Source organism: Podarcis erhardii, assembly GCF_964252035.2.
Source record: "Podarcis erhardii genome assembly, chromosome: 11".
NCBI classification, from domain to species: domain Eukaryota; kingdom Metazoa; phylum Chordata; class Lepidosauria; order Squamata; family Lacertidae; genus Podarcis; species Podarcis erhardii.
The window spans coordinates 6,971,407-6,987,726 of record NC_138501.1 but is presented as its reverse complement, the minus strand read 5'-3'; the positions used below and the strand labels follow the sequence as shown (position 1 = coordinate 6,987,726).

At 39.1% G+C, this 16,320-nt stretch overlaps 1 protein-coding gene across 1 annotated transcript in view; it reads right to left on the bottom strand.

Annotated features, from left to right (window-relative positions):
• The window catches only part of NTRK2 (neurotrophic receptor tyrosine kinase 2), a 178,013-nt gene that overhangs the window by 72,510 nt on the left and 89,183 nt on the right, over positions 1–16,320 (bottom strand). The window contains exon 13 of the mRNA XM_081880995.1: positions 13,346–13,411. Coding sequence (XP_081737121.1) covers positions 13,346–13,411 — 66 coding nt within the window. The remainder of the gene's footprint in view (positions 1–13,345; positions 13,412–16,320) is intronic.

The window sequence follows — 16,320 nt, the reverse complement described above, 5'->3', positions numbered from 1 at the left end:
ACAATGGTTTAGTGTGAATGTGCAGTTGGTAGACACAGCTGAAAATTTCTCACTGTGCTCCTCCCTGCCTCTTGCGATGTCCAAACCTGGGCTTGTGCAGGAAGCCAAGAATAAAAAATTATGTTCCCACTTGTTTCTTTGGAGAGAAACAAACTAGGCTTTGGACATTATGACAAGCCAGACTCTGGCTTGTTTCCTGGTAGTGGGAAGCCATGAGGAAGAAGTGCAGTGAATTTTTTTCATTCATCTTAAACTGTACCTTGTTCGATGAGACATATGAACCAGGCGACTGGCATCCCATGACTGGGTAGCTTCACTGGTCAAAATCTTCAAACCACTTACTTAAGAGTAGTGACCCTAAAGTCAGTGTGACTTTTCTAAGATAAGTGCTTGGAGGATTTCAACTAATGGTACACAGGAGAGCAGGACTTTCAGGAGAACATTAATCCACTTCTACGATAGGAATCTAAATGGGTGGTATTGTGGGAGACTTCAAGCTTACACCCCCCCCCCCAACTCACATGGAAGCAATAATTTAATTAGAGGTCAGAACAATCCAAATTCTGCCTGGATTGACCCCTGCATTGCGGGCATGGTCGTCAGGGGGGAAGATTGTGGGGAGAAGAAACCAGGCCCTGCTCAAGAAGATGGGGAATAGCTTAGGTTCCAGTGGGCCTGTGGTCAGTTCTGTGGTGCCTCAATTCTAGGCCCTATGTTGGTTACCACCAGTGGAAACATTGCGGGTGGTAGCAGCCCTGCCATGCTACTTTCTTTAGATGCAATGGAGCCCCCACAGCAGCAGAGCTTCCCCACCTCCCAGGCCACGAATGACTTTGTGACCCTTATGTGAAGGCCGCTTTAACATCACTCCACATGGAAATGCTTATAGAAGTGGTCAGGCAATTTCTTTCACACCAGCAGATGGGTCCTTCTGGTGCATCCTAACTCTCCCCAGTAGAACCAACTTAGTAGCCTACTATCTAAAACCAGGAACCCAAGAAGAACTAGTTTGGGAGTGTTTTTCACTCCACTTGATGAAGGCAAGATTCATTTTCTGACTCTCCCCCACCCCTTTTCCAGAACAGTCCTGTTTAATCCACACAATTTACGTAATTACACAAGTTCATTTTTTCTCTTTATTTTTTAAAATGCTAAATGAAAATGGTCACAATTCATCTTAATGTGTCAGCTTTACCGTGTCATTTGCTAAGAATGGTTCTAGTAACTAAAGAATGAAAATGAGTCAAAGCCTGAGCTATATAGTTGGATAGTAGTTAGCTATATTGCACGAGGAAACCCAAATTATAACATGATAAAATGTAAGCAACGCGTACAAATTAATTTCTAGAAAATTTAAAGGCGGGCAGCTACCCCTTTTAAATGGTGACATTCCTTGTGAATTTTATGTTATGGAACACTAATGTGTCTGTGATTAAGTGGGCATTCAGGGCTTGATCAAATATATACACTCTACACAAGGTACCATGTCAATAGCAGAACTCCCAATAGAATTCAGCAAGAAAGGATACAGTTTTATTACAGACCTGAAGCTGCTCAACCTAAGTAAGTGAATAGTTTCTGAACATGATAGTAGTTTCAGATTCTGGTTCTTAACACCCCCCCCCCCAAGCAAGAGCCAAGGACTGATTTTTAAGGTATGCTGCAATTAGGCAGCATGACAGTTAGCTAGGCACAACTGCTGGCAATAAAAATACACTATTCTACCCGTTCAGGTTTTATCAATGTGTAAAACAGACTTTCAGCATTCTACAAACCCTTTTTACCGCTTAGCAAGATACTATTAACACCACTTTAGCAATGAAAGCTACGCCTTTAGCTATTTTAATGGCCCTGGCAGATTTCTTGGGATGATTTTCACTGTGGTTTAAGGGGTCAGTAATTGTATAATTAACCATGATCTTTGTAAACTCAACACTATTTGGACAGATTAAAATATCCAGAGTGACAGGCAGGGTCATTAGTAATCCAAATGAAATAAGCATACTGCAAGTTCCAACTTCAAAATTTGGCTTCAGTAAGCTTTATCTGCTCCCATATTGGAAAGGAAATCGGGAAGCAAAGTATGCCCTATTTCATTATTTAAGCATGGCTACTGCCAAAACACAAACAGCAAATAGCCATGTGCTGTAATCCATAACACATTGTGAGTAACTATAGCATGAACAGTGCATTGGGTGGCTAATGTGGAATACAAAAATACCCAGATTATCCTATATTGCCTGTGTGCATATATAAATTGGTGGTGCACAAATCAATTCTGTTTTATCAAAATAAATGCCTTGATTACATAGAATCCAAAATAATCTGTCAGTACACGTAGAGCTATTCCAAAATCGTACCTGTGTACCTTAAAGTTGAACTGCAAAATACTACAAGAATGTTTTATAGAAATACTGATAAAGATCCTAAACCTATTATGGGACAAGAAGTGCATCTGGAAGCTTCTTTAAAGAATGGAAAATTGAGACTATTTTGAAGTTTGGCAATTCTCAGTTTGGTATTTAAGATATCCATCTATTAATGTTTTTTACACACATGAAACTTTGCAGCTTGGATGAGACTGGAATAAGCTAAATAGAGCATTTGTTTTGTTGCCCACCTTTTGTTTAATGGTTTTCAGTCCATTAACACCAAATATAAGTTCATACCAATCAGGAGAAAGAATCAGTCTCATTCCCAGAGGTGAATTATATTGGAGATGACAAAGGACTGGCAGGGATAGGCAACAAGATGTTAGACACTTATTCTGTGCTCCTTTGCTCCACAGAACACTTTTCCTTTGAGAATGAAACCTTTTGGGCAACTGCACCAGAACCCACCATGCTTTTTATATTTAACAGAGCAGGCTGTGATATAGTGAGAGATGTGCCACTTTTCAGAGAGGTCTGAAAAGGGTTCTTTCTGCCTCAGATGCCACCACAGCACCTAGGCATATGTCTGGCATCTACCTTTGTTCAAAAAAGAGAAATAGGATATATATATATATGGGGCAACCTAAGTGTTTAAGGGTGGTAATGCTGTATGAGAGTAATCGCAATAGTACTGCTGTTGGGTTCAAGACCTAGAAGACCATACAAGTACTTGAACTGCACATACAGCAATTTAGTATATTTTATTTAATGGTAGCAGTGGTGGAGAGTCATATAATGTTTTCTGACTAACTGATTTCTTGAGAATAGCAAAGAGTGATCTTTGAACATGAGATGGCACACTGCTAAACAATGCCTTAACTGCAGCATGTTAAGAGGCAATTTTTACAGCTTATTTTCTCTCCAGAGACACCAGCCCATGCTAAAGACTACTTACATTGAGAGAGCTTTGCGGAACTACTTTTTATTGGTTTTAGAATGTTTGATCAAAGTCCTGCAAGCATGCAAGTGCTCAGGTTTTAAGTCAGCAATTGCGCCATTGGTATGAATGTTATAATTCAAAGGCTGGAATATAAGAATCTGTAAAATGAGGACATAAAACATTTAAACTTTTTTTAGTACACAAAGTATTTGCAGTTCACCTTTAATAAATATTATCTATAAAATTAATTCTCTTTCCAGCTAAGTTCAAGCAAACAATCAAATTGAAATAATACTGTGGAACTTTGCTAAAATGCCACTTTGTGAGCAGGATCGTTGCTACGGAATACAACAGTTTATTTTTGTGCTTTCTTTATAGCTGCCTGGGGCTGATTTTGAAATGAAGTTGCCAAAACAGTGCAGAGTCCTCCAAACATAACTCATCTCTACAAGAGAGGTCCAAGGAGTGTAGCAATTGACAGCACAACAACATGTCCACTGCCTAGTGAGAAGCACATAGATTCAACACGCCCCCTCTCTTTTTTTCCTTATTTCATTTACCCATCCAGTGGGATCTTATGAAACAAAACAGAACCTAAAAGAAACAAAATAAACATATGAGAAATCATGCTTATAACAGTCAAACAAAATTAACAAAATGAATCAACATAAATATTTTTTTAAGAATCAAATAAATATGGAATGCATTTAACAAAACACATGACATGACCATAAGGGGGGGAAATGTGCTTGACGCTTAAGAAAAAATATATTTCAACATGACTTGCATGCATGGATTTCTTTTCTTTTTCCCTTTAAAAGGCATTTACTATTTAGTGTATGGTTATATATGCATTGTGTGAACAAATAAAATATTCAAAATAGAAAGCAATGTAATATGAGCAGCACAAAAATGAACCTTGGTTGCGGACATGGATGCCACGATTCAGAACCACATACAACTGTGTCTGGCTCAAATGTTCAGATCGAGGCACCACAATAACCAAGGCTTTGTTTCAGGGGGAACTCAGTTCTGGCACCTCTCAGGTGGGCGCCATTGCGATCATAAGAGAACCAGGGAAGCAGTCATGGTGAGTTCCAGCACCTCTTTTTCTAGAAAAATAGCACTGTCAACAACATACCAGAAGACCAGTGCAAGTCCCTTCCCAATCACACTGCTGCATAACTTGGGCCTTCCACATTAGCATCCAATCTTGAGGAGATCTGGTTTGTGTGATTTCCACCCCACAACCTCAAAGTGGGGGAAGATCACATGGATCAGAGAGCTACCCAGAAAAGAAGACAGGCCACAATAAAATAAAATAAAAATGGATGAGTGCTCATCCTGTGAAACATTCTCCAATGTGCTTCAATCGTAAAGGAGACTTTTGGAACTTCTAACTGCTCCAAAGTTTATCAATACAGGCTGTAGGGCTTTGAAGGGTGTAAACAGCAATTACTTCATTTGCATTCCACTTGATTGCTAATTTAACACCTGAGGCAACAGTACTATTTGCTGCTTCACTGTAGGTAATGACACATGTGCAAAAACAAACTAGCTTATTAGGAGCTATTTCATGTTTCCAAGAAGGTTTGCCTAAATTCCTTTTTGCTGAAACAATCACTACAACGTGGAATGAAAAGCCAACAAAAATAGAGAGAGTAAAAGGGATTTGGCTAAACCACACACAAAATTATAATCTCAGAGCAAGTGTAATCAATTTAGAACTGCCAGGATTCTGTAACGGGGCGTTCTCATAAGCTGTTTTGAAGGGAAGGCTTTAGGACATTAAGAAGATTAATTTCATAAGGTAATATTTGCTGTAATGACAACTACTTCTGAGGAATACCACATTCACTGATGTGATTAACACTTCACTGTGATTTATTTTTAAGTGGCCCTCTTACCTCCCCAGTAAGCTACTCACATCTTGCCAGGGACAACACACAAACATGTTGCAGCTTCCAGCACACCATGGCTCATTCCAATATTTAATAGAGGAGGTGTGCACACAGCATTTTGAAATAGAGTTGAAGTAGTGGGGCAATCATGAACTGTGATTTTTTTAGCAGAAGGATTTGTACTTCAGGATCACAGCTAAGCACCACTTGGAAAATCCAAGACTTAAAGGAGGACACAAGAAAGCACAAACGGTGTGTGCTTGGGAGCACTACTGACACCAACCACCATACTGATCTTATATTTGTCCCATCAAAGTGGCTGTTATACACAAGCACGGTGAAGCTGAGAGCTCTCATCTTTCCCAGGGTGTCAATTTTACTTTCTAGCACTGCATGATTACCAGTTTAGCAGATTTGGGGGATGTTGCGGCCGTAATTATTATTGTTTTATTGTTTATTAAATTTGTACACCGCCCTTCATTCAAAGATCACATGGTGGTTCACAACTTAAAAATACCAAACGAGAACACAAAATACATAATAAAACAAAAGCAAATCAGTAACCCTCCTCCTACAAACACATTTAAAAGGCCAAAGAATGTTTAATCAGCCAAGGCCTGGTCATAGAGAAACATTATCCCCTGGCTCCTCAAGATATTTAATGATGGCACCAGGCGGGCCTCCCTAGGGAAAGCATTCCACAAGCAGGAAGCCACTACAGAAAAGGCCTGTTCTCATTTTGCTGCCCTCCAGACCTTTTGTTGAGGGGCTACATTAAGAAGGGCCTGAATCGCAGGGCCTGGGTTGGTTCATATCAGGAGAGGTGGCCTTTGAGTTATTATGGCTGTGACTTTTTAGCTTTATAGGTCAAAACCAGCACTTAAAATTGGGCCTGGAGACTAAACTGGCAGTCAGTGCAGTTGGGCCAGGATTGGTGTAATATGCTCAAACCATCTTGCCCCAGTGAGCAACCTGGCCGCCAAATTCTGCTCCAGCTGATGTTTCCAAATTGTCTTCAGAGATAGCCCCATGCATTGAAGTAACCTTGCTTATGTTGATTTCAAAAAAGCATCTCTCTCTCTCTCTCTCTCTCTCTCTCTCTCACACACACACACACACACACTACATTTTGATTAGCAAACTGGTTAAATGCAGGTTATATGAGAATACAGCCATGTGGATTCACAGGTGATTATAAAGAGTTCTCATCAATAGTTCCTCATCAAACTGGAGGGAGGGTTGCTGCAGGGCTCTGAACTTGGCCTAGTACCTCTATGTTTTCCCCATCATGTGAGGGGCAGGCGAAGAATGAGTGTGTCCTTAATTGGAATGGGTTCGGAGGAGAGCGACAAAAATGGTTGGCGAGATAAAAACAAGTGCTATTAGGAAAGGGTGATGGGACTAAATATGTTTAGCCTGGAGAAGAGAAGACTGAGCGCGGCATGGTAGAACTCTTCAAATATCTAAAGAGCTGTCACACAGAAGAGAGCAAAGACTTGTTCTTTGCTACTCCAGAGGGCAAAGTTAGTGCCATGCCTGCTCCTAAGGGCTCTACAAGACGAGATGTACAAAGGGGAGAAGCACAAAATGGTGAGAATTGTCAAATGGGAAGTGAGGCCTCAAGTAAATAAAGACAGGAATAAGATGAGATCTGAGAGAAGCTGAAGAACACAACCAGAGGAAGAAATGGAACAAATCAAAGTGAACAGAAAGAAAGTGAATTCTGACAGACTGAAAGACCTGTGCCAGATGGACTTGTGCCAGACTTAAATAGAAACAGTTAGCTGACATTATTTGTTAATAAATCCACTATTGCCAAGGAAGCCACAGTGGTTTGAGTTGTGTCCTTCTGGAACGCTTTGTTTTGTGCATTGTGCATTTGTTTTTATAATGGGTCATTGACTGGTTATGTGAATAGTTTGTTGCTGTTGTTGTTTACTTTTAAGAGATAAAGGATTATTTTCATAGACTTTGGAGTTATTGCCAATCCACCCCTCCTCTTCTCAATTACAGAACCCTAAGGCTTTACACTAGGGCTACATCCACACCATTTAAAACACATGGCATTCAAAGTATAGCTTTCCCTAAAGAATTCTGGGAACTGTAGTTTGTTTAGGGTCATGGAAAACATGGTTCTGCAAGGGTTAAACTTAAAAATCTCAGGATTTTTTAGAGGACGCAACATGCTTTAAATGTATGATGTGCATATCACATAGATCTAATGGACTTAAGTCATTACAGGAAGGGTAGATTTTGGTTTTACATTAGGAGAAGCAGAATGGTAAGATCAGTTTGACAATGGAAACAATTATCTAGAAAGGTGGTGGGCTCTTGCTATCCAGAGGTCTTCAAGCTGAGCCTGGACAGCTCTGGATTTCATGCACTGAGTTGGGCTAAATGGCCTAAAATGATCACCACGACTCTGTGATTCAAATTGGAGACGCAGAGTCTGAAAATTCTTCTGGCTTTAAAATCTGACTAAAATTGAACTCTGTTTCTGTCTCCCACTATATATCCTCATATATCTCAAGCATATTGGTGTTATTTCATACCCTATGCAATCTCAGCTATTTTAAACAAGATGCAGACATAATCCATAACAAGACTTGTATCTGTGACCCATTTAAATGAAGAATGATTTATTAGGAGAGAAATGAAGAATAGCGGAGTGTTAAAGGGAAGCAATATAAAAAAAAGAAGGAAAGATGCTGCTGCTGCAATGTTACCTAAAAAGGAAATCTTATCAAATTTGTTCAGTTCTGATTCCAAGAAGAAAGTGAAATGAAATAATTTATCCTGTTCAGTTGCTACTTCGCAATGCTTGCTAATGTTGCCGCCTTGTTTTTATTTATTTATTTATTTATTTAATCAGAAAGCCAGGGAATTTTCCCGCCTGGATTTCTGGAAACTGTTTCCTATGCAAAAAGAATAATGCCATGTATCATCATCATAATGCCAAGCAGTAGATAAAATATTCAGAAAAAGCCTCTTAATCTGAAATTTCATGTGAAATTATAGCTACAGCTAATACATAAATGTCTCAGAATTCTATGAAGTCTGCCTTTTAAGCTTCCTTTAGCTATCTCTGTGTGTGTGAGAGAGAGAGAGAAGGGGGGGGGAGGACAAATCTCTCTCTCAGATGACTGCCTTTTAGGAAGGGTAACCTCTCTACATTTGCAAAAAAGGTTACCGTATTTTTTGCTCTATAAGACTCACTTTTTCCCTCCTAAAAAGTAAGGGGAAATGTGTGTGCGTCTTATGGAATGAATGTAGGCTGTGCAGCTATCCCAGAAGCCAGAACAGCAAGAGGGATTGCTGCTTTCAATGCGTAGCGATCCCTCTTGCTGTTCTGGCTTCTGAGATTCAGAATATTTTTTTTCTTGTTTTCCTCCTCCAAAAACTAGGTGCATCTTGTGGTCTGGTGCATCTTATAGAGCGAAAAATACTGTATTTTAAACTTATGATAGTATTTCTCAAATTGTGGGACATGTTGTTTTCTTAATCGTACCCACAACCTGTATGGTTTTTGTAATCACAGCTACCAGCAGCTGTGTTGAACACTGAAGACAACTGCTATATTCTTGCCATTTTTTTAACTGGTTGGTGGGGTGAAGTGGAAAGGGCCAGATTTTGGCTGGAAGGGGAGAAAGAGGGGAGAACCCTGAGTATGAGAGCAGCACACACATCCACATAGCTATGTGTGATGGATTATGCCTCCATGTATCGACAATATAATAGAGATGAGGACAGAAAGGTGAATAACATTGGAAGTTCAAAATGTTAAAGAAACATCATTGTATGGTGTATGCTATATGAGAGGCATGATTAGCAGAACAAATACTTCTGCTTATCTTCTATGATGTGGGCTCTCCACGTAAGTTACTATTCCCCACTTCCTATACAGAATGTTCAGCTGTGAGCACGACAATCAGTAATATGCTTGAGAGCTTCTGGTTTATAGGTAAAATTTGTAGAATACTGGCAGTCCACTCCACTTTCTCTAATGGCAAAGGAAACCATAGATTTAGTTATGAATCCTTTTACCTGCAATATAACCATCCACCGGTACATTTGTACAAGATCTCACCACATTGATTGAATTTCCCAGTTTTGACTACACATGTAAGAAACAAAATAAATCTTGCCCTAAGATAAATGCAGCATCCAACAAGAAACATTTAACCTATCTGCATGCGATTCTGGCTGGTTTTCTTACATGGTAGCTGAAACAAATGCTCAGGCCCAAATAACAGGTAGTAATCTAGTGTGGAGCCCTTACTGTGTAACTTTAGACAATTTCTAATGATTACACTCCATTCGCACATTAATTAATCAATGCACAGGAAGGTTAAGTTAATCATCAAACAAGGTCACATATCCTGTCAATGGGTGAAATGAGCAGAACACAAGAGTCTTGAGTCCCATTATTAGTCTTTCTTGAACTGCCTCAGACACATAACCATTGTAGAGCTATAGACACAACCTACCAAAACACCACAATATCAGACTAATACATCATTATTGTTAACATTTTTGTCCACAGTCCTCAACACAGAAATAAGTATGTATGAGACACATGTGGTGGTGTTTTTTAAAATGCAGTTTCTTGTACAACTAATAAAAGTCACATTCCTTATTAACTGCCAAGCCATATATTCTCAACATCTACAGAAACAAGGTTTATAATTTAAGGAGACAAATTGGAATAATTAATGTGATTGCTATTGATAGTGTTAATTCATATGTTTAAAAGCTTAATCTATCTACAAGTTCATAAAATAAAAGTGTATCTGTGTGTGCAAGAGAAATGGAATTGTACACGCTTTAATTTTTGAAAAAGTGTTAACACTGATCTCAGTATAAAATGAATTAGTGGGGTAGGATGTTAAGATATGACCCACAGACTCAGCATTTCTGACAGCAAAAATATGGGCAGGGTTAATAGCCTCATGCCCTGCCGGCAATGATTGCTGATTTCCTTAAACTCTTTTGCAGTGGCCTTGCCTGTAATGGGCTATTTTAGGCTACTTGATGGTGTTCTCTCCCACTGAAACCTTGAACAGCATATACATCTTCCTGGCATGAGACAGAAAGAGAAATATAAATTGTATTCAGCATTTTAATCTAGGATTTACGATGCATTTCTCAAACGCAGGGTCATTACTCTCACATTGCCCTGTGCAATGTCTAATAAGCACTTCCTTCTACGATTCTGCTTGTGTTGAAGATATAGTTCCTTGCTTTTTTATTGATTAGTGAGAATGAAGGGCATTAAAAAGACTACAGCTTTCAAATAAACTTCCTTTCAAAACGATACGCTGGCAGGTTTTGTGCTATGAATTTACATCTCGCTCACATTGCAAATAATTGCAATGGGCTGCATCATAAAACCATGCTCTACCAATACTGAAAAAGATGGGGAGTACAGATCTATGAGAGATCTGGTTACAGTGGCAACTCTTGCTAAGAATAGCAAGACTGAATTAAATTCAATTAAAATTATATTGTATTGAAGTTGTCGGAAAACTTTACAGTGTGTTTTTAAAAAATTGTATTTTTGCTATTACTAGTGTACCTAGAAGTTTATTCTCATTATGTGTAAACCCCTGCACCTACTACATCGATTCTACAAGAACCTGTTTTGTAGGACAACATTCCTGTCGAGATACAACAGGAACCCACCCTCTGCACTTTCTGGAAACATTTGGAGATGTTTTTGTTCCAACAGACTTTCCCAGCTGGATGGAAAGATCTCGGCTCTGCCTGAGTGCCTACTTTGCACTGTTTTTAAATTCATGAACTGTTATTTTCTGTGCTGTTTTTAACACTTTTTAAAGCTGTTTTATTGGTATTTTGTACATTGAAATTGTGTTTGGAAGGTGATAGTTAAATAAATAAATATGAACCTGCACCATGCATTTTGTAAAGAAATGGACACAGTGTCATTTTAGACAATTTCCATGGAAACGTACAGGGGAATGAATTCAGCTAAAGCCACCACTGATGTGATAAGAGATGGAAAATGAACAGGATATAATGCTACTACTAGTGTGGATGCTGTCTCCAACAGACACCTAAATCCTACACAGAATTAGCCATGGTTTCAATGGAATTAAGCATGCTTAACTCTGCTGGATCTGGGGCTATATATGCTTAAGGAATTGAAAAACAAAAGAAACCCTTGGTATATTTCCAAGTTTAACTAGCTCCAAGTTAAACTTAAGAAGACTTTTCTGGAAATTCAGCCCACGTGTTCGACAAGAATGGAATGGTAATTAAATATTACCAAAATTAATTAACATAAAGTTAATTAGAGAGTTGAGCTACGTTGGACAGTAGGCTATGGGTGACTTACTACATGGTCTACCAGGAATAGCACTAGAAAGCTAAATATTAGAGACTAGGGCCCTGCGGAACTTGACATCTTTCCACAAGGTCTGCAAGATGGAGCTGTTCCGCCAGGCCTTTGGCCAAGGCACAGTCTGACCCCCTCTCTCCTTCTATAATCTTCATAGAACTCTAACCCAACGGTTGCCATTAATTTGATTCTGAATTGATTTTAGAATGTATTTTAATTAATTGACTGTGATTTTATGTACACTGTGCTATTTTTACCTGTTGTTAGCTGCTCTGAGCCCGGCTTTGGCCAGGGAGGGCAGGATACAAATAAATTATTATTATTATTATTATTATTATTATTATTATTATTATTATTATTATTAAACCAGGGCAATCTTATTTAGTGACATTTGGATTTCTGTCACCAGCACGAATAGATTTCAGCTCAGATCTCCTCATATAACTAAGTTTGCTGGCTTTTTTATAAAAACAATAACAAACTAGTCCAGTCTGCCAGTAGTCTGCCATTAGAAACATAGAAAACTGACTTATAATACCAGGAAACTCTATTTGAATTGTCTTTTATGCATGATGGAAGCTGCTTTCTGAAAGTATGGCCCTAAAAGGCAGTCTAAAAATATGTTAAGTAAGTATTTGCCCATCCAGCCCAGCATTGTTCTCCAGGGTCTCATGCCAATGTCTTTCCCATCATTTGGAACCCACAAACTTCCTAACTGGAGACATTAGAGATTAAAGTTGAGGTTTTTGAATGCAAAGTATATATACTCTGCCACCCCTCATCTATGACCCTTTCCCTCTTTTTAATCGCATTAAAAGGATTCCAAGAAAATTTCCATACCCAGAAAGGAAAGGAGCAGAGCTGCTTTCCCCCACAGCTTTCGCATACTGAAATGGTATCATGAGTCAGTCCTCATGTAGGAACATAGGAAGCCTCCTTATACTGAATCAGACCAGTGGTCCATCTAGATCAGTAATGTCTATGCTGACTGACAGTGGCTCTACCGTGGCTGTAGATGCTGAGACCTTATGACCATAGAATCTGGGACCTCTGGCATGCACATCAGATTATCTACTACTGAACTATAGCCCTGGCGTAAGGGGCTTATAAGCTATGTGCTTATTGTACATCTATGCATTTTGATTATGTATTAGGATTTATCATATTGTAAACTGTGCATAGCAAGTGACCTATAATTAGAATGGAAATATAAATACGGTACATGTTGATGTCACCAGTCAATCTGCAAAGTACTGAAGCAGTTTTGTGAATGGTTCAATGGGTCTTTGGAATGAGACTCAAAGAGTCCTAAGAAGTCTTCAAACTTTAGGGCAAACGAAGGTATGATTAGAGAATATTTCTTCAGAGGCTTAAAGGGCAACTTAATCCCCGGAGCTTTGTTATTTAATTTTAAGTGCTGTGGGAAATCTGTGCCAGTGCTGTGGCACATATCAGAGCGTCCATAAAACTCTGGGCTGGAGTCACCAGATATAAAAATATGTTCTACTGAACTTCTTCATTTCACAAATTGGAGACAGGTAATATTCATCCTTATCCTCCAATTGCTATGTCTCTTAGGATGGATGGATGTGAAACTAAAATGACCAATGAAATATATGGGACCACACAACACAATAATGGTAAGAATGTTTTGCGCTAAGACTACTACTATGATGGAATCATTTCATAGTATATCCATTTTTAATAAGAAAAATGGATTTTAGTCTTTGTCTCTGGTCCATGAGCTATGAGTCTATACAACTAATGGTCTCACCTTCATTATCGCAGTCTTGCAATGACAGCCACATGTGGTCTACCAGACCAACTTGTTTAAATTCAACTGCAACGAGATGCACTGGCATTAATGCAACAGAAAAGGGTGTTGATCAAGCTCAACATAACTTAAGGTCATTTAACACAGTCCATTGCTCACACCAGCACCACTCACTCCAGTTTAACAGTCTGCACCTAAACTATTTATTCATAAGAACCTCCCTCCAGAGGGTGTTTATTTACTACAAAGAAACTGAAGGAGATCTCTGCATATTCTTCCATGTCATGAACAGCCACCTCTCTGGCAGGAAAGAGGTGGGAAATATACATAAAGCTAGACAAGATGCAATTAACCTACATGCTTTTTGTTATGTAAAAAAGCAACTGAGGGTAAGACTGAGCAAGCTCAGGGTCATTTGAGATGAGGCAAAGAGTTTTAGCAGGTGGCTTTTGTAGAGACTTGTGACAGGGAAATAAATAGTTAGATTTCCCTTCCCCACTCAATTTCCAAAGCTGCCAAGGCTTCCCCTTGGCCGATATTTACATAAAAAGAAACTTGTCGTTTAATTGCATTGATGCAGTTAATGTCACATCTAGTTTAGACCTGACAGAAGCGCAGGAAAAGACAGGGCTGAGATTACTAAATTTTAGCAGATAGTTGTAATTCTGAATTAACTGACTGATTTTTTTTTTTATAAAAAATGTAAGTGTTTGTATGTGCATGCCATAAAAATGCAAATAACCTGTCTGGTTTTTTTCCCCCAACCACCCTGATTGCCTTGTTGCTAATTGTGGCCTGGATCCAAAAAGCCATTTCAGATGCACAAAAGGGCTTAGGGCATACCCACAATGACTTTTTAGTCCCACACCAAATCAGAAACCACTTTTTAAACTGCTCTCTGCTTTAAAAGAGAGCTGCTCTTTGAGAAACACAAATTCAAAGATCCCTCTGGCACAAAGAAATGATCATGCAGATCTTTGGATCCAGGCCTAAGTTTGCACACATCAATTTCAGTCCTGTTTCAGTCCTGTTTAGATGGGAAGTGAGTTTGTGTGTTTCATTCTAAATGAATGTTTTAGAATTTCTATTTAGATCCAGCATTTGTCAGCTTCTACTCCAGAGGACTCAGAAGTAGGTCAGTAAGTCAGGGCAAAAATTCATGGCTGGAACATCCCTCTTGTCTTAACTGCTTTCTGCAAGGGGAGGGGGGTGCAGCTGGATAAATGGAATAACTTCCAGCTACTCATCGAGATGAAGATAGTAGAGGAAACCAGTACCAGTTCCTTCTGAAATTAAAGGCAGTGTGCTAAAGTTAAGCTAGTTTGTGCAGAAGTAGTAAAAGACTGTGTAGTTTTTTCTTTTGTTATGGAGGGAGGAGTAGGAACTGACTGGGTGGGTATGCATGGACAGGAAAAGAACTCTGTGAGCACGTATTCTTATCTATACACAGCTGAGGAGACTGGGTGGGATGAATAATTGTGACTAAACTTGGAATCAGATCAGGGGAAACCAAGACTTTGCTCAGAACAGATTGAAACCTGCCCTACTTTATACAACAGCTTTGAGTCCAGTGATTCCATTTCTCTTAACCTTAAATGACATGGCATCTTTCATGGCATTCAGGCAGCAAGTAAGGGCATGTTTTTGTACATGTGGGCACAGTCTGTATATTTGCATTATTAGGGTCAATGTAACATGTGAGCTGATAGCTCATAGATGTCTGCCACAGTTGGGGAACAGTTCACAGGCAGAAGGTTCCAGATTCAGTTCCTGGCATCTCCAGGTAGGTTGGGAAAACTTGTAACCCAGGTGTGATGATGTCAGTTGAGCATAAACATTACTGAGGTAGATGGTCTGACTTGGGATATGGCAGCTTCTTAATGGCCAAATCTTAATTTCAATTTAGTGCAACAAAATGTGTTTCTGTGTATGTAAACTCTGTATTAATCATGTCACTATCACAGAGCTGAAGTGTGTACCATCCTACATAAACGAAGAATGAAACTAGAGACAGGCTGGCCACATAATATTTTGCAATGGGAACTTCAGCAGCAACTGTTAACTCCCGATGCAAACTAGTGGTTAGTTAATGCACACTGTGGGGAGAGATGGGGAGAAATTCAATTCAGTTCTCATGTAAATCGACCTAATTTAAACAACATGTAAACCGAAATACAAAATTCACTCAAAACCACACTTCTCTGAATTTCACAGCACAGTTCTCCAACAAGTAATGCGTACAAAAATGCATAAACTAAGGTAAAGTGTCCATAAAAATGTAAATAATGAAGAAAATAACATTCAAAATGCATTATATTAACGGAATTTGTTTTTCAAATGTGTGTGTATTAGACAAAATTGCATGCAAATACGTGTATGTTAGGAGAAATTCACACAAACGTGCTGATGAATTTTTATGAGGATTTTTAAAACAAAAGTTGCAAACTGCTGTAGAAATGTGGAGAACTGAACTTAAAATTGGAAAAATGGGAAACTGAAATTGATAGATTCACCTATTCCTAACCACGAGCAATGCATTTATATAGCACTGATCAAGCATTACCTTCTCCAGCCAACCGTCTGCATTTTAATAGCCATTCAGGTTGACAAGACTTTTGTATTGCATTATTTGGAGGCTGACAAGGCAAGGAGTGGAATCCCAGCCCATTGCAATGCATTTCTGTGGCCATCTGGAAACTCTGTTGATTTTTATGCAAATGAGGATGGCTGTGAAAGTTTGGGTAAGAGGAAGCAATTGAGGAGAATCCAAAATGCTGGATGGAATGGCCATTCAAAATTGGGCTGATTGACATGGCAGGCATTAAAGCCTACAAGAAATGTCTCAGGACTGACAACATATGCCAGGGCATTCCCATGGTCGTTTATGAAAAGCAGGCTTTATTATGAGACTATTTACCTAAATTACCACCTTCTCCCTTACCAGCCTGTTTGCTGCCGAAGATCTACCCGAGAGG